Source organism: Gobio gobio (assembly GCF_949357685.1).
Source record: "Gobio gobio genome assembly, chromosome: 3".
NCBI classification, from domain to species: domain Eukaryota; kingdom Metazoa; phylum Chordata; class Actinopteri; order Cypriniformes; family Gobionidae; genus Gobio; species Gobio gobio.
This window is the reverse complement of record NC_137099.1, coordinates 34,090,883-34,113,043: the sequence shown is the minus strand read 5'-3', so window position 1 is coordinate 34,113,043 and position 22,161 is coordinate 34,090,883. Positions and strand designations below refer to the sequence as shown.

Sequence of the window (22,161 nt, the reverse complement as noted above, 5' to 3'; positions counted from 1 at the left end):
CCTTACAATAATAATAATAATTATTATTATTATTAAATATATTTATAGGAAAACAAGCCAATTATCATCTTGATATAGTCAAAGGCATCAGAAATCTATGTCTATGAAATCTATGATATGTCTAACTATCATCTTTCGGCACAGCCCTCCTCAACATATGACCTGTGAAAAGGTTGTGGGTAAGTGTTACTCACATTGACCACACAGGCATCTTTGGCCCGTCCCGTATCCGTGACATAGCAACCAATGGGGAAACCAGGATTACAGAACTTCTGATTGTCCTCCACATCATAACACCAGGTCACCGGCATATTATCAACAATCCTAAGAGAGACAAATAAGTCATGAGAAGCTATGTTTTATTGTCGTTCTGTGTTACTGCTGGAAGAGGAAGAGAATTAGTCACAGCCTCACCAGTGGTGTTGGTAATTGAGGAGCATTCCCTTCTTGAGGAAGTCCAGTTTGGCTTTATCATCCGATTTTTCTGTTTTGTAAGATTTAACACAGACAGACTGGCATTCCAAATTCTTGTTGAAGGAAAACTAGAAAAAAAAAGAGATACTCAATGATATCGAATAAAATGCTATGTTAAAGAGAATAATAATACATTTAGTCCAATGTACATTTTGAAGTAAGGACAAAGTCAGAGCTTGAGCGGACATGCATTTTCATTTACGCATTTACTTTTATCCCAAGTGAATTACATTGCACTTAAGGTAAACATTTTGTGATGTAAGTGTCGCTAGCATAGGAACGGTGTGTGATATACCTTATACGGGGACGGCTCAATTCTTTCTCCAAACAGCACCTGACCTAAGTTCTCAGATGGACGCTTCTCGGCCTGATCAGCACAAAAATCAAACCTGGAAGATTAAAAATAATGAAGTATAAAACTTTCTGGACACAATTAAGCATCAAAATAAACCATACACAACAATGTGTTTTAAATATCAGTTATACCATCACAAAATCTACCACTGGATAATCTGTCCAGTATGACTGGTTAGGTTTCAGATATGCTTCTTTACACTGCATTCACATGGTCGGCTTCAACACTTTTACGGAGGACGTGTCTGAAGCTTGGTGAAGACGAGGCCGTCATAGTGACAGCCAATCACATTACTTTTCCAGGGTTGCATGAATTCAATTGGCTAGGGCAGTGGTTTTCAAACCTGTCCTGGAGGACCCCCAGCACTGCACATTTTTTATGTCTCCCTCATTTAACACACCTGATTCAACTCATGAGCTCATTATTAGAGACTGCAAGACCTGAAGTGGGTGTGTCAAATATGGGAGACATACAAAATGTGCAGTGCTGGGGGTCCTCCAGGACAGGTTTGAAAACCACTGGGCTAGGGTATTTGCATAGGCAATCTGATTGGCTAACTTCTGCCTTGGCGCTTGAAAAGTTAAAAATGTCTCAACTTCTGCCTCAAGCAACGTGATGCAACGGAACCCACAATTCAGTTTAGCAACGCATGTCACCCATTCAAAGTAAATGAGAAGCGTTAATGCCAGCATCCCGTGTGAATGCACCATTACTGCACCTCTAAGATGGATGTATTGTTTAATAATTTATCAGGTGTCATGACATGTTTAAAGTGAAAAATATTTTGTCTGTCAATATTAAAATCACACCTCGCAAAGGTGGCATATTCTCTATACAGTTGACTACCGGGTGGGTGTGGGCATTTAAAAATGGATTCAAATTCTTAGTGAAGAAAGTTGTTGTAAAATTTTTTGTATCACAGTAACAAAATAGGTAAATATGTACAGTTTGCAACAAGGGTGTTTCTGTAACATACCAAGTGCTTCTGTGTGCATATTAAATACTCTTTATAACTCTTGATTTTGAGGCCTTGCTTGGAGGAAATCAGTAAGGTATAGTTCACCCGAAAAATACAATAATTTTGAATGATTTGTCATTATTTACTTGGCCTGTGTCATTCCAAACCTGTTTGACTTCATTTCTTCTGTGGAACATAAAGATATTTTAAGAAATGTCAATGGACGTCAATAACTAGGGGTGTGAACACACTTGACGTCTTTGTTACATTATAATCCTATGGAGTAAACAATGTCTTCAAAAAAGTCGAGCGCTTTTTTAAACGCCAACGCTTTTTCTGCAGCTCAGATAGTATTTTTCTGCAGCTCAGAGGGTTTTTTACAGTTGAAAAAAGTTCAACTTTTCTGATAAAACCCACCTACTTCAAGCACCTTTTTGACAGTTGACCAATGACAAGCGAGTAGCAAGACTTGACAGGAGAAGGTGCCGGTAGATCGACTAATTGTGTTAGTGTCGGAGCAATGATTTGTAGCAGGTCTTCAAACTGACTTTTGTTAAGTCTAAAATATGCCGCAAACTGCGCATCATCCAACCGGAGCTCCTGGACTAAATTATTGTAAGCACCATACTGTTTTCTTCCCCGTATAATGTCTTGCACCCATAAACGTTTCTCCTCCCCGTTAACTTCAAAAGCCAACTTACTCTTTCTAAACATTTTTTATCTGCACCACACAGCACTCTTGTTGCAACTGTTGTTACAGCAACAAAAGACACCCTCGGCTGCTATTTTGAACCAAACGCTCGCTTCCAGCTTTTTTTTTTTTTTTACTAAAATAGTGCTCGTCAACTTTTTCTTGTCAAAAAACACGTTCAGTGTGAACACGGCCTAAATAACTCTTTGGTTACTAAAATTCTTTAAAATATCTTCTTTTGTGTTCATCAGACAACACAAAAGTGTATTTATTTTATTAAAAGAAAGCTGTCATGCGTGTACTCATGTTAATTCAGACAGAACAACCTCCGGTGTTTGAGCAGACAGTAAGTGCAAGGCTAATTAATAATGCAGAGCATATGCCATATTGAATGTCTTGTGAGGAAAAGTAAGACATTTTTGCCTCCAATCGATTATACAGCAGTGGTTTGACTGAAAGGCGTCTGTGTTAACATAACAGCACTCCCTCCTCAGCCTGCAGACATATGAGTACAAATCTCTACATTCAAAGTTTCCTTCCCCCCCTCTCCAGTCTCTCTTTAGTGTTTTGCCGACACCCTAACCGCATTTCATCCTTTTCAGGTTTTTCCTCAATTTTGTAAATTTCAATGGAAAAAAAAAAGTTACTCATGCAAAACCTGTATTACCTGGTTAAAACCATGAAAAAAGCACAGTAAATAAATATTGAGCAAAACCATGTTAAAAGTGAGATTTCACTTGCCCATTAACAAAACTATTAAAATTTGTTTTATCCATTGAAATGCTGAAATTAACAAAAATAATAATAAATAAATAAATATTAGATGAAAAACTTAAATTATAATTAGAAACACTGCTTTAACAACCAACTAAAATAACACAAGTTTAAGTAAACTAAAATTATAAAAAATAATAATATTATAATAAAAAATATAAAAAACGAAATAAAGAATACAGCTAAAATGACAAAAGCACAAAATAATAAAACCTTAAAAAATTAAAATAAAAACTAAAAATATAAATATAAATGTTGATTATTAAAGGCACAATATGTAAGATTTTTGGATTAAAATGTCCAAAAACCACTAGAACAGTGTTACATATTTTGTTGACTTTTGTTGTACTTACATTATCCCAAATGTTTCCAAGAATGTTTAAATTAGGGCTGTTTAACGATTTATCGCATCCAAAATAAAAGTTTGTGTTTACATAATATATATGTGTGCTGTGTATAATTATTATGTATATATAAATACGCACACTCATGCATGTGTATATTTAAGATTTTTTATATATATATAAATAAACGATATAAATATATAAACAGTATATGCACGCAACTATTTCTTAAATATATGCATGTGTATTCAAATATATATAATAATTATACACAGCACACATATTTATATATATTATGTAAATACAAACTTTCATTTTGGATCTGATTAATCGTTAAACAGCCCTAGTTTAAATCCAGAGAAATTAGCAATTTTAACCAGGACACGGACCATGTCCGTGCGTTGCCTATCAATGACATCATACCCATGTTACCCTCGATTTCCGTGAAAACACCAAAGACGCTTTAATATATTATGTGCTTTATTAGACAGGTGAGCAACTGTTTGGATACATTCATCGACAGAAAACGAATCAGTGTTACATAGTCTTTGTTTAAATCTCGTTTTCTTGATTTACTGCGAGTACTAGGGCTGAACGATATGGACAAAATTTCATATCTCGATTTTCATGCCAGATATCTCGATATCGATACAATACGATATGACTACGTGTTCGGTGAAAACCAGAATCTGAATAAAAATGTGTTTGATTTAAGCCTACATTTCACAAATTTGTGTCAGAAAATGTATTGTTTTTAAGCGTTTCGCACGTACGATCACACAGGTGTAATCAGTCTAGGCTGGTCCCTGGAGCGCATGATCAACTGCTAAATTCAAATGTTGAATTTAGCCAGAGACAGGCGCGCTCAGAGCTGTCATATTATATCACAACTTTTCAGTGTTTTCAACCACATACTGTTTATTTTAGGTTTCAAACATATAAATTCACATAAGTACTAAAAAAAATACATTTAGAGTTTGTAAAATACACACTGATGTCTATGGAAGAGGTAATAATAATCCTTTCCATTATAATTCGACACGTTTTAATTATATCAGATACACATTGTGTAAGTAACTTCAATGTTTACTCTATTCTATTCCCAGTTCACCAGCCACTTACTTTTAAGTATTTCGGGAGAAGTGGATGAATTCACGTGTTGTAAACATAGAGGTTGTAAATCCAACAGATCCGATTCTCTGAACTGCGTCTGCGGCACAAACTAACACCGGCGCCCATCGCGCGTTCCGCTCAACTAACGCGATCGTTATAAAGGTGTTTAAACAACAATATACTTCCACTTGCATGTATTTGACAATCGGAATATCAGATATTTCATGCCATAGCTAACACATTTGTGAATATTCTGAATAAAAAAGGAAAAAAATGACATAAAAGCAGATCATCATTCATTCAGCGCTGTTGCTGCTGCGGTGTGTCACGTGACAAGCAATGACGCGTCACCATGGAAACGCCGCCCCCCCCTCACAATATAGTTCCCACGTCCCTGGTAGTGTGCGCGCACCGGCTTTAGTGGTGCATTCAAGGGCTCGTAAAACTGATGTTTGTTGTGACTGCCAGAGTTGTATGCAGGGCGAGCGCGGAGAGGGGAAATCTATATCGTCTATATCGTTGCTTTTTTCGATAGTAATATCTTGAAAGTTCATATCTAGATATAGATACGATAACGATATATCGTTCAGCCCTAGCGAGTACCATGTTTTACCATGCCTATATTGATCTGCAACAAGTAGCGAATGCACAGAGTAGAATTATAACATAACTTTCAACACACTCAAATGTATCAAATATGATAAAACAGCGCTGCGTTACCCCACATATGCATGACCGGAAGAAGCGGAAAGGGTCGTCCGCAGCATAATAAAAGCTCAGTCATCAAGCAACGCCTTTGTTTTGAATAAGAGACCTCTCGCGGCAAAAAAATACATATTGTGGCTTTAATACATATTTTAACAGCATATAACACTATCCATCAATAACAAAAATTACAAATGTTTTTTACTCACGCTGTGTATTCATAGGGCAAAACAGACTCCACAGAATCCAGCCTGTTCACAAACAGCTCAATGAATGACTGTTGAAAAGAGAAGCAGTAAAGGTTAAGGCAATGTCCGCAGTTTAATTATTGGACCGATAACTATAACATTAAAAATTACCATACATTGGCCGATACCAATTTGGTGGCTGATATATGTTGTGCATCACTAGTATTTATTTACTTTTTTCTCTATTAACTTTTTTTGACATGCAAGTGTTCAAACGCTGTGCCATGTGTCGTGATGGCATCTGTACAAAAACACATCTTCATAAATGATTAGAATAAAGGGTTTAGAAAAAAACTAAACAATTACCATGAGAACCATAGTGGTACCCACCAAAATGTCAGTAATTACAACAGAAAAACAAAACACCCATTCATATGGGATCTTCTTGATACTGTGTAAAAAGGTTTTTAGATCTTCTTGATGATGGTGGTGCTGGTTGTAACAGTCACCGTTGTAGTAAAGTTAAGTATTATTGCATGATATTGTTGTAGTATAAAAAATTAGTGTAGTATGCATTTAACAGTTGTTTGCAGAGTATAACAAGCAACCCACACAAGAATATGGAAATAAGGAGAACTAACTTCTGTCACACCTGTTGGACCAGTTTTAATGTGGACATGACGTCCCCAATGAGACCCACTACCGTTATTAAACACACTATTGCATTGCATTATTCGACAATAATATAATGAAAATGGCGTCATGACTCATGACACAATATTTAACTAGTCAATGGGATTTATCCAAATCACTCGTGACCTCTTTCGTTCATCATGCATTTGAAGGTGATTTTAATTAACTGTTGTGTGCACTCACTTAGGAAATATGCTGGTATAACTGTCACTTCAAAATTCTGCGGTTTGAGACCGTAGTTTAATTGTGTCATTTTATCATTATACATTAAAAGTGAGACTGTCAGTTTCTAACTTTCTTCCAAATGTCTGTTTGTTCTCTATGCAAATAATACATAAAACAAAAAAAAAAAACATCGGCTGATTAAATGAATTTACATTTTTAAAGGACAAACTATTACTTAATATTCAAAGCTGTTTGAGAAAGAGACACATGAGAATGTACGGAAGCTCTTCTCTTGCAGGCCTCACAGACCCACCGACAATGAAAAAGTCAGTTTTATGGCAATACAAAGTTTGTAAAAGCGGTGAAATTAGTAACTTAGGTTTAGCCCTTATCAATAGCGTTTCCACAACGACCACACATCAATAGCATAAGGAGCTAGCATTCACGCAACACAAGACACCCCGTTAGAGAGAGAGAAACACGACACATCTCATACATTTGACCGAAATATTTTACTATGCTTATTAATGTAACTCTTAAATAGTTACCTTGCAGTCTGGCACATCGCTGTTTTTTTCGCTTGTTTCTTTCTCACAGAAGCTGACCGGGGCCAAACCAGGAAGATAGAAACTCAACGCGTCCCGCAGAAATCCGCACACAAAAAGCAACAAAAAAACAACACGGACACGGTGGAACACGACCATTTTGCCTCGACCGACTGGTTAAGGATTTGGAAGATGTATTTACATGCGTAATAGGTAGATATGTGTGTCAAAATCCAGACATTGGTGATAACGAAGCACAAGCGCTAGCGAAACTGCTGCCTGCGTAGCAGCATCTGACTCCTCAGACACGTCACCCGTCACGAACAGTATGATGGGATAGCGGAGGACTCCAATGCGGAAGAGAAGGAAACCATCGGATAAAATAAAATATTTGTCCAAATATACTAGTGCTCTCTGTAAATGATAGATATTTGAATATTTCATTAAGCAGCTATTTTTAATATCACCTATAATACAAGACAACATCTTAATACTCCAATTTGTTAATATTTACTATTAAATATTTACTTATATAAAATTATATGATATATAAAATATTCTGTCTATAATAATATTTTATAGTATTAAAACAGCTAACACTTTAAAGCAACAAAATTTATACATGCATAACAAAACCACCTTTTCTTGAATCATGTTTTAATAAAACAAAGGAACCACTGAGAACATGAGTGCATGAGAAAGACGGATCACAAAAATGTTTCAAAACAAAGGGAACAAAAGTTAGATGCACATAACAAATAGTCATTTTATTGTACATCTTACAAACATTCAGCAACCGTTGTTCACACATCTGACATTACCAAAAAAATCTCTAAAACAAATGTAAATGACAAAGTTCTTATGCAGTACATAGTTATGACTCCTGATTCAAAGTTCAAAGGTCATGAAACCTCTCCACAGGCTAGTATTTCCAGTCTCTATGGTTCTTCTGAGTTTTAGGGCAGAAATCCTCCATCAGAACTGATTTAAAAGCAGTTTCAGTGTGTTACAATAATCACTGATAGTATGGGTTAACATGATCTGAGATCAGTTCTTTCAGACTGTACTCACTGAGCGTGCTCAGGAGACGCACAGCTCTGCTGGTGTGCTGAGCTGTTGGGCTGCAGAGGCGGAATCAGTCTTCTCCTGTCCACTCGATTGGCTGGAAGCCATTTTCTTTTTAAAGAGACGCAAACTCAGTTGCACAAGTTCATTGTCCACCACCGGAGCGCTGGTGTAGATCTGCTTGGTTGTGCCCTAGTACACGAGGAATACAGAAGCATTAAACCAAATACTGAATCATGTACACCTTCATTAAGCTAACTATTACGCTTTTATATTTATATTATAAAGCAACAGTTAAAGGGTTAGTTCACCCAAAAATGAAAATTCTGTCATTAATTACCCACCCTTGAAGGGTGCGGATTCTGAAATCCACTGCCGCTTCAATTTACCTCTATATATTATATTATATTATATTATATACATATTATATATATATATATATATATATATATATATATATATATATATATATATATATATATATATATATATATATCCTAATTCAATTTATGATCAAAGCGTTAATCAATATTTATCCTCCTATATTATTATAATTATTTTTAATTATTCTTTCCAGTTATGATATTACTTCATCAATAGAACCACTGATTGTTTGTTTTTCATGTACGTTTTCTAAAGTTTGTATTTGGTCTTGGAGTGACTGAGGGTCTGGCCTAGGGATGTGTTATGTGTCGCTAAACACTTGATAGCAGAACATGTTGTCGTGTGTTTGGATTTTGGAGGCATCACACACCCCTAAAATGGCAGGAGTGCAGTTACTGTGCTTATTCACTTAATCCGGCTTCCAGAGATTAAATATAGATTTGTCTTTCATTTTATATTATATTTTATTAATTTTATATTATTTCCTTTTAATGAAACACTAAAGAATTATGGTGAATATTGTCTGCACCTCATACTGAGAGAAAGCACATGTTATTATCAGTTTGTTTTGGGAAACTTTCTGGTCAGATCTGGAGCTCAACCAACTCCAACCTTGGAGAAACTGTGTATCTGTGTATGTGCGTAGTAATCTGTATTACACATCAGTATTCGAGGTGGATTATGGGCATCCTAGGAGATGGGTGGACTTTTTTTTCTGGGCAAGCTGGCGCCTACTCCAGACCTGGAAGGTCACTACGTGCCTAATTCTGGGGTGAAAGCGTCAACAAGTGATCTATGGAGACGTGCATCTGATTAACTGAAAATGTGTGGAAGTTTACTACGACTATCTATTTTCTCTTAGCCAATCAGAATCATTCAACCTGAAGTAATGATGTAGCTAGACCTTGAAAAGAGAATAACTGTTGAGAAATGTTCGAGAGGTTGGGAGCGCGGCCTACAAACTCCTTGTGTGACTGCAAACTATTCTTCAGTAAATTTCTCTTTAATTAATTGCACTCCTTACTCTTGGTCTTCATTCTTCACAACTGGTCTTGAGTCCTAAACTGTTATTCCCCTTACATCAATAGCAGTCTATGGAGGGGTCAGAGAGCTCTTGGATTTCATTTAAAGGGCACCTATTATGCCCCTTTTTACATGTCGTCATATTGGTCTTGGGTGTCCCCAAAATGTGTCTGAAGTTTCAGCACAAAATACCTCACAGATAATTTATTATAACGTGTTGAAAATTTAATTTTGAGGCCTGTCTATAAAAAGCACCGTTTTGGTGTGTACCGCTTTAAATGTAAATGAGCTGCATATCCCCAGAAGAGGGCTTAACATATACATCTCTCCTGTGCATGGCAGATTGCATACAGGTCTCAGGGCGAGTCTATGTTAAAATGGCAGTGTCAGTCAAACCTGGCGGGCGGGCCTTTGCAGTGTGATGTCACACTGCAGAGAATCTGAGAACAGCTTGTTCTGAAACACTGCTTATGATTTTTGGGGATTAAAAAAAAATACTGGGTGGATTTTTATCGTTATAGGGTGGTTGTTTACACACACTGTCAACACACATTGATGTTCAAACATCATGTAAAAGTGGATTTTGCATAACAGGTGCCCTTTAAAAATATCTTAATTTGTGTTCCGAAGATGAACGAAGGTCTTACAGGTTTGGAACGACATGAGGGCGAGTAATTAATGACAAAATTTTCATTTTTGGGTGAACTAACCCTTTAAAGTCACACAAATAGCACCCCTCACAAGATGAGATCTATAGAAGGTTTTTGTTGTTGTTGAAGAAATTAATACCTTTATTCAGTGTTTAAAAAAATGATGAAAAGTGACAGTCAAAACTTCATGGTTACAAAAACAAATCTATTTCAAATAAATGCTTCTAAACTTTATATTCAATAAAAATATATATATTTTTTTAAATTAAGCAATGTGATAAATGTTTCTTGAGCACCAAATCAGTATATTAGAATAATTTCTGAAGGATCATGTGACTGAAGACTGAAGTAATGATGCTGAAAATTCAGCTTTGCATCACAGGAATAAATTACATTTTAAAATATGTTAAAATGGAAAACAAATTACAATTTTACAGTTTTTACTAAACATCTTACCAACCCCAAACTTTAAAACTGTATTGCGTACACATTACTTTATCTTACAGTCTTTTTATCTCATCACATTAATTTTAATTACAGAATTAAATACTCTTAAGTATTTAAATGAAAAAATATATGTAATAATACAAAAATAAATATAAAGTATAATAGTAATTTGTCTCGATTCTTTCTTTGATGCCATAAAAATCTTGTCTAGGTAGTCAGCTCCAGAATAGAGCTCACTTTCTCAATACAGTTTCAGAAAGCCCAAGTTACACAAAAAAAATTCCCCCAATTAAAAGGCCATAAGAGCACCTTGTCATTTTTCAGGAGCTGTCTACGTATGGCAATGTCTCGGCGAGCACACAGTGCCTTGCAGCAAGGGCCCAGGCTCCTCAGTAGGTTGGCCCTCTCCATTCTTCTGTTGTATGCAGCCATGTTCAGAGCACCCAGATCATGCTCTAAGAGTTTATCAGCATCTATGGATTCATATTTTGAGATTCAAGACACTTGTTCGAAAAATTATTTTCAATACATATGCTATCAGTAGAGCTTCTTTTATATTAAACCTAGAGTATTCATTCAAAGGTATATTTGCACATTTACCTTTAGGGTCTTCCAACTCTCTGGAGCACACTTCTTTAACTCTGGCAAGGAGCTGAGGCCCAGCTAAGCGTCTGGACACTCCTGCTCTGAGGAGCACAGCCCCTGGGGTGAACCGCAGCAGTGCTGCCCCGGGAGTTCGTGGCTCCTGTTTTTGCTTGGGCATCAAACTGGACCAATCTACATCAATCACATCCAGAGGCCCTGAAACAGAACATGCAAATTGTAGATTATGAAAAGTTCAAATGTGGGATAGAGGAAGTTTGATTTGTCAGTGTGTGTGCTTGATTAGTAAATCTTTTATTTTTCTTAATTCATTTAAATCAACCGTTCAAACGGAAAAAGTTACATGTGGCTAGATGTTGTTTTGTGCTAGAAAAAAAACATTCGTTGTTATAGTCACAATGCAAACTTGCATGTTTTGCATTCACTTATATTTTTCATGAGGGCAGTATCCAAATGAGAACACATGTATTGTACATTTGCAATGAAAAAAAGGGTGGCATATGCTTAAATGTTATAGTGTCTCGATCCACATTTTTTTTGATATTGTTATTAAAAAGATAAAATTATTTTTTCATAACAAGCATATTAATTATTTTATGGTAGCAAAATCACAGTAGTCTTAATTTCTTCGCATTTAACACTCAAGCTTTAATTTGGGAACTTGTTTAAAAAAAAACTTAAATTTTTTAATTCACAAAAAATCACAATAAAGGGGTCTCGCTCTGGTACAAATTTTGACATTAGTATCATTAAACAAATACTTTGCATTATTAAAGCAATTTTTATAGTTAAAACATTCTCAATATAAAATAAGCATTTATTAAAACAAGCCCTGCCCACTGATGTTCTGTCACTTAACAGCTGACACTTGTCTACACCAGACACGAGCATCACGTCACATCAAAAGCAAAAACACCACATTATAATCAACTAACATTGACTTAGTAGACATTGACATAGAATTTATTTTCCATACTTTGGAAGTCAATGGGGTCCATCAACTGTTTGGTAACTCATTCTTCAAAATATTTTCTTTTGTTGTCAGCCGAAGAAAGAAATTCATACGGGTTTGGAACAACTTGAGGGTGAGTAAATGATGACAATTTTCATTTTTGGGTAAACTATCCTTTTAAAAAAATGAAAATAATCTCATAATTCACTCACCCTCAGGACATCGTTATATGAATTTCTTCTTTCCGCCAAACACAATCGGAGTTATATTAAAAAATATCCTGGCTCTTCTAAGCTTTATAATGGGAGTGAATGGTATAATTTTTTTTTAACACCAAAAAATGTATCCATCCATCCATTCATCATAAAGAAATCCATACGGCTACAGGGGGATAATAAAAGGCCTTCTGAACTGAAGCGATGTGTGTTTGTAAGAAAAATATCCATATTTATAACTTTATAAACTGTATTCACTGGAGTGAACTCTGACCCGATGCATGACGTATTAACGAACGCGGAAGTGCAGAGGATAGAGCAAAACAAAACAACAATCACAAATTAGAGGTCTGAAACTTGAATTTTTAAAGAGAAATGTGAGAGGAGCTCGAGTTTGTTGCCCAGCCCTATTTTTTGAACTGCGAGGAGGCGTCTATTCTCATATTTTTTAATATTTTTCTAAAATGAATTTTTTTTCATGACGTCTTTAAACTCATAGTACAAGCAGAGATGGAGTTCGCTCTATTTACTGTCAACCAAGTTATGCTTCGCTCTGAAACACGCAGCACATATATACTTGTGTAATTAAGCCTTTTGCCATTTGATAAATGCACGTCATATTGTGATTTCGATTTTAGTTTGATTAACAGATGATTTGCCAAAGCAATGGAGCAAAACACAACATTACAGATTTTTTAATGTTATGTGAAGTGTAAAAATATTTTCAGGTCATTATGAAATTGTGGTGGGCAGATATGACTGTGGCGGGCACAGTGTCACAGGACCCTGTTTTAATTGGTGTTACGTACCAGAAATCTTTTCTTCATCTTGTTGGTCATCCCTCTTCTGACTGTCTGCCAGAATCTCATCCAGTTCATCATCACTGATTGGCTCATACTCCTCACCACCTGACACAACAGACTGTGCATCTTCCACTTTTGCATCCTCTTCTTCTGAACGAATGAACACACATATATGGTAAAATTTAACAATCTTCTTATACATCAGATTATCGTTTGAGAAATAGTGTGTGTGTGTGTGTGTGTGTGTGTGTGTGTGTGGTGGGGGTCTTACCATCAAGACTATCCATTTTCTCTAATTCAGATGCTTCCCCTTGCAGGTGTGAATTGTCGGCAGGTTTATCTACATCCATGAGGGCTTCTCTGGGTAACAGAGGTTCATACTCTCCCCTCTCCATCTTAATTTCACCTCTGCTCTTTGGTTCCCTGTGAGCTTGAAGGTCAAACGGAAGCATTCTTTCCCGTTCACGCTCACGGTCCCTTTCACCACGCTCACGATCCATTCGCTCATGTGCCAGCAGCCCTTCAGGTAAGAGTCGCTCCCTTTCACGCATCTCCCGCAAGTCTCTCTCTCTAATTGGCTCCCGGTTGCCACGGAGGAGGGGCTCTCTGCCCCGCCCGCCCCACTCACGGGGTTCAGGTTCCCAATCTCTCTGTTGGGTTTGTTGATTTTGCAGCTGACGGTGATCCTTTTTCTCACGCTCTCGATCCAACTGTTCACGTTCTCGTTCCCTGTCCCGGTCACGCTCACGGCTGTCGTAGGAGCCGGCTCTGGAGCGAGCCTGACGCTCAGACTCTGGTGAACTACGACGAGAACTGTGACTCCGAGAGTCCTGCCGGTCTGTGAAAGCAAATGAAAGTTCTTAAGTTACTGAGAATTCAAAACTTGAACATTACTGTGGTAACCAACAACAAGACCTGCTTGTGATAGCAAGTGAAAATATCCTGCATCTAATGCCAAATCACTAAATACTGAGAATGAAATTAGGCTGATTTTCCTCATGTAGAATATTTTTCCTCTTTTCACATTGGCACTCTATTCCTTAATTTTTGGTTGAACTAATTGTGAGATTCCAAACAGTTCCCACCCCAAAAAAATATTTTTCAACAAAAATACTAATATGAATACTAAGAAACTCAAAGCTTCTATGAGGATTCTCACCTGAGGAAGTACTCCGACTAGGTTCTCCTCTCCGAAGCTGATCAATCCTCGACTTCCTCTCTCCTCCCATCTGTTCACTGGCCGCTGCTCTCTCCCTGTCTCTCTCCCTCTCTCGTTCCCTCTCCCTGTCCCGTTCCCTCTCTCGCTCTCGTTCTCGCTCCCGAGAATTGGCACCTTGCATGAGTCCTCTGCGAGATCTTAGCCCCTGAGGGCCTTCATCCCGGTGAGCCGACTCATTGGAGGGCGAGCGTAGTCTTCGTGAAGACGCACGGCTTTGGTTGCTGCCCATGCTACTGCTACGCTGCTGCTGCATGTCTGCTTGCTGCGGTTTACGCAGCATGTGTTGCGGAAGTAACGGTTGTAAAGGAAGAGACTGTATCAGCATCGGAGGGTCAGGGAGCAGCGGGGCGATTGGGGGGTCCCGGCCCACACCACGTGCACCCCTTCTGGGGGGACGCTCCGAGGGAAGCAGCCGCTCCGTGGGCCTGTCGGATGGCAGGGAGGCAGAGGAGCTCTCGCCTCGCTCTGGAACGTCTTCATCAGACCAGTCACTGAAGTTGGCTTCCAGTTTAGCTGAGAGAGAACTCTGTCCAGCCGTTAAAGCCCTCTGGGAGGGAAGGTCATCCTTGTTGATTGGTGGGGGTGTACGTGGGCCTCGTCGTCTCTTGCTGAGGGGGTGTTGGGCTACGAGCTCGTCCTCAGAAACATCCGACTCGGCACCTTGTGAGCGCTTGCGCTTCCTTTCTAAGGCTTTCTTCTTGGGCACCTTGCGAGGTGAGAGGAGAACCTGGGGAGCTTCAGCCACTGTGGTGGAGGATGGGGGCTCAGGGTTACTACGGTCCCCTTCACCAGATGGCCCTTCCACCTCTTTACGGATCTTCTTCAGATTTTTCTTCTGAGATTTAGTCTTTTTCTTGCCCTCCTCATGAACGGCTGATAAAGAATCTCTCTCCTCAATGGGAGGCGGAGTGATGGCAGCAGACGGGAGGTCCCTCTGCTCTTTTCCCCTCCTGGAGTCAGAGATGCTTGTAGCAGAAACGTCTGGAGGAGCATGTTCTCCACGTCGCTCTGCTGCTCTTCCTGCTCCTCTCTCACCACGGTTATCTACCTCCTCATGTCGAGCACGGCCTTCTTTTTTATCGACCCGCCGCTCTTCATCCTTCCAGCGGTTGGGTTTTTCATCAGTAAAGGAGCGGACAGGTGAGCGAGCGGTCTCCTGAGGACGAACCACTTGACTCAGCAGTCTGTGTTTTTCGCCTGAAACAAAACCATACATTTTATGTGCAAATATTCCGTGTATGTGCACAATACACCTATGAGCCAGGTGAAAGGGGTGAAAACATAACCTTGCACTTTCTCTGTTGAAGTCCTACCTTTCTCCTCAGTGCTGTTGTAACCGTCGCTGTCTGCAGGGCTAACATCTCGCACTCGTTTGGGAGATGGCCGTGGGCTGGGAGTGTTCTCAGCACGGTGTCTCTTACGGCTGCAAACAAACAGAAGGCCAAATAGTGTTTAAAAATGAGAAAAGTCTATAATTTCCCAAATGCTAAAAAAAATCTTATGCTAACCAAGGCTGCATTTATTTCATCAGAAATACAGACTGCAAATATGTTTTTTTAAATATATTTTAAAATCGAATTTATTCCTGTGATGGCAAAGCTGAATTTTCAGCATCATTACTTGGTATTCAGGGTCTCATGGTCTATCAGAAATCATTCTAATTTGCTAATTTGGTGCTCAGCAAATATTTAATTGACCCTTTTCACAGATGGTGATGGCGCATTTTAACGGTCATCAATATCCTAAATCCTGCAACGTTTTTTTGTATTTTCTTTTTTTTTTTTTTAAATATATGTATATTTATAACACTAATACTTTGAATTTTATTACTTTTGCATCAAATTACAATAAAAAAGTTACCACTGCTGTGAGGGTGTTTAGTAATAGCGTCTATGGGAGTGATGGTAAAAATTTACATATTTCTCTCTTTTCACTGCCATTATCAATCTCACTGTTTTTCCCTCTTTTTGAAAGTTGTGAAATCACTACTGTGGCGTTTTTCTTTTGCTATGTGAGCAAATTTGCACGCAAAAAAATATTTAATGTATTCTCTCATTTCACAGCTATAATATTTAACCCAACTATGACGACTTCCGCTCTGAGAAACCCGGAAATGTGAAAAGGGTCTATATTCTTTTCAATGTTGAAAACAGTTGTGCTGGTTAATATTTTTGTGGAGACTTTTTTCAGGATTGTAGGAAAGTTCAAAAAACTATTTATTTGAAACAATAAATAATCCTTTCTGAATAAAAGTATTAATTTCTTCACAAAATAAATCTTACTGACCCCAAAGTTGAGCAGTTGTGCAAGTGTCATGTCATTTGGTCAGTATCACAAAACATCCTGCTTTATTAGAGGACTCCTGAACTTCACGGAGTATATATCTGTGTCCACCACGTATATTAAATTAATACTCAAGTCTGTAAGATAACGTTTTCTATTTCTATAGCTAAACATTAAGTGGCGCAGATTAGCTTCTGACTTTTTTTAAAGGGGTTAAATAGGAATGCATGATATATTTGTTCAATATACTGGTTATCGGCTGCTGTTAGAGATATTTAAATTTACTGGTATCAGTTGATATTGGATAAATATCACTGATACTGGATATTTTATACATTTACTCGTATTTTTACATTTAAATGACTTTTGAAATCAATTAACAGTGTTTTGCAAATCTCAAAATGAATATCCATTTAAATTCAGTTGTAGAACTTTAGTTTTTAGGTTATTTTTAACTTATGTAGACAAAGACAAATTAAAATCTTTATGTGGCCAATAACATGAAGAATAATTATTGGCTAATCTTTATCAGAAAGATAATATTTTCAAAATCAATATTTTCTTATTAGTATGATAAGAAAGAAATTATAAAATGATAAAGAAAGTAGCACAAGCATGTAGTTATGAACAACAAAGTTTAGCAGCCATGCAGTAATATTTACTCAATGCGAGTATTACAGAGAGCTTGTACATAAATGTGACCAATAAAATTAGAAAACCTACATGTTCTTTCTCTCTTCATGAGCATCTCGGGTGGAGCGATCCTCTCGTGGTTCTTCTCTTCTATCCCGCCTTTCTTCCCTCCCTTTCTCTCTCTCCTCCCACTCCCTCTGCCTTTCCCGCTCTCTTTGCTCCCTTTCCCGTTCCCTCTCCTTCCGCTCTCGTTCCCTTTCCCTCTCCCGCTCTTCTCGCTCTCTTTCCCGCTCCTCCCTCTCTCTTTCCCTCTCCCTTTCTCTCTCCTCCCTCTCCCTCTCTCGTTCTCTTTCCTTCTCTCTCACTCGCTCTCTCTCCCTGACCTGCTCACGTTCCCTTTCAGCCTCTCTTTCCCGCTCTTTTTCCCTCTCTCTCTCCTTCTCTCTTTCCCGTTCCCTCTCTCTTTCTCTATCCCTGTCCTTCTCTCTATCACGGGTACGGTCATCTCGTCGGTCATCCCCTCGATCGTTTCTTCGATCATCTCTCCTCTCTTCACGCTCAAGGTCCTCGCCGCGGCTTTGCTGGCGGCCAGGAGAGGGCGCTCTTTGTTCTGTCAAACAAAAACAAATCTCCATCAATAACACCAAAAGTTGCTCTCCATGCCCTCTGATGTTAAAGGAACAGTTCACAGACGTATACACTTAATTAAACTTTTTCAGAAGTGAAAATTACATTTTGGCTTGTTCCTTACACAGAACTACTGTATGAATTCAGAATGCTTGAACTATTGCAAATAAGTCACAGTAGGTACGTTTACATGGAGCACTGTAATCGGTTTAAAAGTCCAATCCGAATAAAAATACTCCATATAAACACCTCAATCGGAATAAAAATGGCCAAACCGAATGAATTTGTAATCGGTTTGAGAGGGGTGGGATTAGGGTTGGGCATCGAGAACCGGTTCCAACTTGGAACCGTTTAAAAAATAACGATGCCATTGGAATCGTTTAGAAATTTTGTTTTCGATTCCGATCATCGGTTCCAAACGCGCAAGTTTTCGGAAGTGCTTGCCACGCCCGTTTGTTCTGTTGCAGCCATGGAGCACGGCAATCGGCGCTCAAAAGTGTGGCTTTATTTCACTTAAAAAAAAAAAAAGCCTGGGTCGGCACAGTGCAACACATATGACAAACTTATTTCGTGCACGGGAGGATGCACTACAAATATGTGGTGTATAAATTAACGAGTGTAGCGTGTTTAAAATGCTGCGCAGGTCTGTCCTCCTAGGGCAACCCTGCGCTAACCAACGTTACTAAAGGGATAGTTCACCCTGAAATGAAAATAAAGCCTTCTTTTACTTACCCTGATGTTGTCCCAGTGCCCTATGTCCTATGACATTTAAAATACTGTTCCTGCACGCGCTCCTTCCTATTATGGAATGGCAGTGAATGGCGATCAGCTAAAACATTACAAAAAATAAACAAATGTATCCCGCAACGATACAGGGAGACGCGCGCCATATGGAAAGTGTTCAGGGGGCACACTATAAGGTTTTGCGAGAAAGAAACCGTATTATTCAGTAAAAACACTGAGCTCAGCCGTTATTCTGAGCGCGCTCCTCTGTGTACACTATGAGCCGTCAGCAGCCGCCGGCGCTCATGCCTACTATAATAACTCGCACTCGTCATTGCACCCAGGATAAGCACACACACACACGCACCATTTGGAGAAATCAAGCTCAATAGAAAAAAACGCGATTCTCGTCTTTTCTATAACGTATATGATAAGAAATAATACTAATAATATAACCTCCTTAAGTGAATATTGTGTACCGGTTGTCATGACAATATTGCACGAGGCTACTGCGGCTTGGAGTGCGCACACACATGAACACGCGCATTTGAACAACAGCTGGGTGAGTAAAAGATGGCTTTATTTTCATTTCAGGGTGAACTAACATTATCCCACCTCGTCATAATCAGGTAGTGTAATAACAAAGCCCTTGACCAAATTGCGAATTGTGGTGAACAACAACGTTACTGAAATTATTTTTCCCCCTTGTAGATTTAAATGTAGCTATACGCAAATTGCCCACGCTAGTAGCAGTCCTAATATGACTGCTGTTAATGCTATTGCTAAACCGGGACTCATGTGAAACTCCATTCACCTTTGCAGCAAAGCAAGTGAAAATGCCAGCGGAGAAAGTCCCAAAACTAAAACTCATTATTGAATCAAAATACAATTTTCCTCTGTGAAATGAGCCTGTGAGATGTTGTGACTCCACCCCTCAAAGAATCGGAATCGAGAATCGAAAAGAACCGGAATCGAAACTAAGAATCGGAATCGGAATCAGAATCGTTCAAATCAAAACGATGCCCAACCCTAGGTGGGATAAACATTTTCATGAACCGATCAAACGAAAAATTCCACCATGTAAACGACCTGATCCGATTACTTTGAGTGCACGTCTTTCTGTGACGTGATATACAGCGCGCGCCTCCTCAACTGAAGAGCACGCGCTCACACCAGGCTAATGTTGACAAGAGAGGAAAGTTCATTTTTCTGAGGTATTAAACTTTTTATTTCGTAACATGTTATGAACATGATGTTGGAATAATGACACAGACATAGCCTGGCTACACCATCTCATCTTTACAGCATTTGTCCTAGGCTTTAACTGCGCCTGACAGAATAATTTATTTTTCTGAGGTGATTCTTACACTTTACGACAAATAATAAATAGCTTTTATAAAACTATAAGTCCTGGTGGCCGTTGAGAGCTGCCATTTCAACGGGGAACATTCAAGCTGCTCTCTGTTTCTCGTTAGTTAAGTTAGCTATAAAAATAAAAAAAATTCAACAACTGCTTCAAATTGGTTAAGTAACATTACCCACAGTGTACTTTAATTACTTTTGTTAATATTTATACCTTTGTGATTATGGTATCGTTCCTTAATCATCTGAAATATATATGTTTAGTACTAGTAATGATGCGGAGCACATCTTGAATGCTTCATTCATGTTTCACCGTATATCCTATGTTTTTATTAATAATTTGGGTGCATTTTATTGTTAATTTTGTGTTTTTCAAAATAAATGAATTGAATTCATTTTTGATTCCGCATTCATCATTCACAGCTGTTGAAATAGCCATTGTATAGGACATAAATTAGGTTAAACTACTGCATGTCCGCCCACAGAAAAATAAATAAATATAAAAATTACCAACACAGAACTATTGATCCACGATACGTAACCAGTACGTAACGAATCTGAGGCGGCAGACAAACTGTGTGCGCATGTCACAAAATGATTCCTACAGAAAGTCAGCACATGTAAACACCAGATCGGTTTAGATAACGTCTCATGTAAACAGTCCACCGAATCTTTCAATCGGAATGATTTTAATCGGAAAGACAAAAAAGTGTGCATGTAAACGTGGCTAGTGACTACTTTATGGTGCTTTTTGTCACTTTTTTTGCCCTTTTAGGAGCTTGACAGAACTTACACAGAAGAAAATTGCTGTTGCTATGCTGAAAAACCTTGTTGCCATTCTGTCCATCAAGCTTTAAAGCTTACTGAAATGTCAGACACATAATAATTACCATTTTGTGGCAAATTCCTTTAACTATAGAAAAACGTGTAATGGCACATGTCATTTTAATACTAGGTAGTGACTAGTGTTGAGGAAAATTCCAAAGTCCAAATGTCCCCAATTCAGCACTTGAAGAAAATCTCTCAGAGTCGAAGATACAGGTCTCAGGAAATGTTAACTTTGTTGTAGAAACAACAAAGAGAGATGCCAGCTGAACATCTGACCAGCTCTGGTAAAACTCCACATCTTATACGGTCTTCTTATCGTTCTGCATCCAATGAGCATCCTTCTATCTATCTTTCTTGCTAGACTCCTCACAGTTTTGCCACAATTATATGCAAACGCTATCATTTTTCAGGAGCAGCCGAGTAATATTGTGCCAATTTACATACGCAAACTCACTGGGTTGAGGTCAATGGTGACTGTATTGGCACCAATTGGGACATTCCAAATGGTGGAAAAATCCCAAACTTCACAGTTCTTAAAAAAAACTCTTATATGACAGTTTCTCAGCGCTTCACACCTGCGCCCCATACAACAAGTACAATTTTCCTGTAATTTTCCATACTTTGATGGACAACAAACCCTGCTTTTTTTATGCAGAGCCTGGTTCTAATTTAATGAATTTCTTTAACACTAGTAAATAGAGACCCATTCATCTTATTCCTGAAATTAGCCAGTAAACTTGAAAAATGCAAGCGTTGGACTTTTTTTTAGACATTGACCTTCATTCATTTTAAACTTCTGTGCTATTTTTTCCATTAAAAGCGTGTGTTTGGGAAGTTTTCATTAACACTACATCCAAATGGGCTTCATCTAAGATACTTGTGCATCTGTTGACATCTTGTGTATGGATTATTTTTATAATAAAAAAAACAAAAACAGAAGCAAGCTGAATAGATATATGGGGTGTAAATCTCCAATTTCAACATCTGTTCTCTTTTTTTATGGTATCCACAAACTAGGGATGCACGATATTATCGGCACGACATCGGAATCGGCCGATAAACGCTTAAAATATAAAAATCGGCATTGGCCGATATGAAAAAATTATGCCGATATGCCTTGCCGATATGATAACGTGTTGATATGCGCCTGCAATAACTCACGTGTGCAAGGACTTCTATAGCGATAAGATCACGTCAGCCGTGTGGTCATTCTTCAAGTGAAAACAAGCAAATGCATTGCATGTATGGTGATTTATATTGTCAGTTTTTAAATGCTGCCTTGAATTTGTGAATCAACGCAGGATTGCCAGGTTTTCACAACAAAACTAGCCCAAAACAA

At 38.2% G+C, this 22,161-nt stretch overlaps 2 protein-coding genes across 2 annotated transcripts in view; both read right to left on the bottom strand.

Moving 5' to 3' along the window:
- tm9sf2 (transmembrane 9 superfamily member 2) overlaps positions 1-7,330 on the bottom strand; it is a 49,660-nt gene extending 42,330 nt beyond the window's left edge. Inside the window, exons 1-5 of the mRNA XM_079812977.1 lie at positions 7,009-7,330; positions 5,624-5,691; positions 770-863; positions 415-542; positions 195-324 (exon numbers count right to left, since the gene is read on the bottom strand). Coding sequence (XP_079669103.1) covers positions 195-324; positions 415-542; positions 770-863; positions 5,624-5,691; positions 7,009-7,164 — 576 coding nt within the window. The 5' untranslated portion in view covers positions 7,165-7,330. The remainder of the gene's footprint in view (positions 1-194; positions 325-414; positions 543-769; positions 864-5,623; positions 5,692-7,008) is intronic.
- A 322-nt stretch (positions 7,331-7,652) lies between these two features.
- The window catches only part of zc3h13 (zinc finger CCCH-type containing 13), a 28,183-nt gene continuing 13,674 nt past the window's right edge, over positions 7,653-22,161 (bottom strand). The window contains exons 14-21 of the mRNA XM_079813616.1: positions 17,373-17,892; positions 15,680-15,789; positions 14,307-15,563; positions 13,419-13,985; positions 13,154-13,297; positions 11,175-11,375; positions 10,884-11,047; positions 7,653-8,262 (exon numbers count right to left, since the gene is read on the bottom strand). Of these exons, the coding sequence (XP_079669742.1) occupies positions 8,086-8,262; positions 10,884-11,047; positions 11,175-11,375; positions 13,154-13,297; positions 13,419-13,985; positions 14,307-15,563; positions 15,680-15,789; positions 17,373-17,892 (3,140 nt within the window). The 3' untranslated portion in view covers positions 7,653-8,085. The remainder of the gene's footprint in view (positions 8,263-10,883; positions 11,048-11,174; positions 11,376-13,153; positions 13,298-13,418; positions 13,986-14,306; positions 15,564-15,679; positions 15,790-17,372; positions 17,893-22,161) is intronic.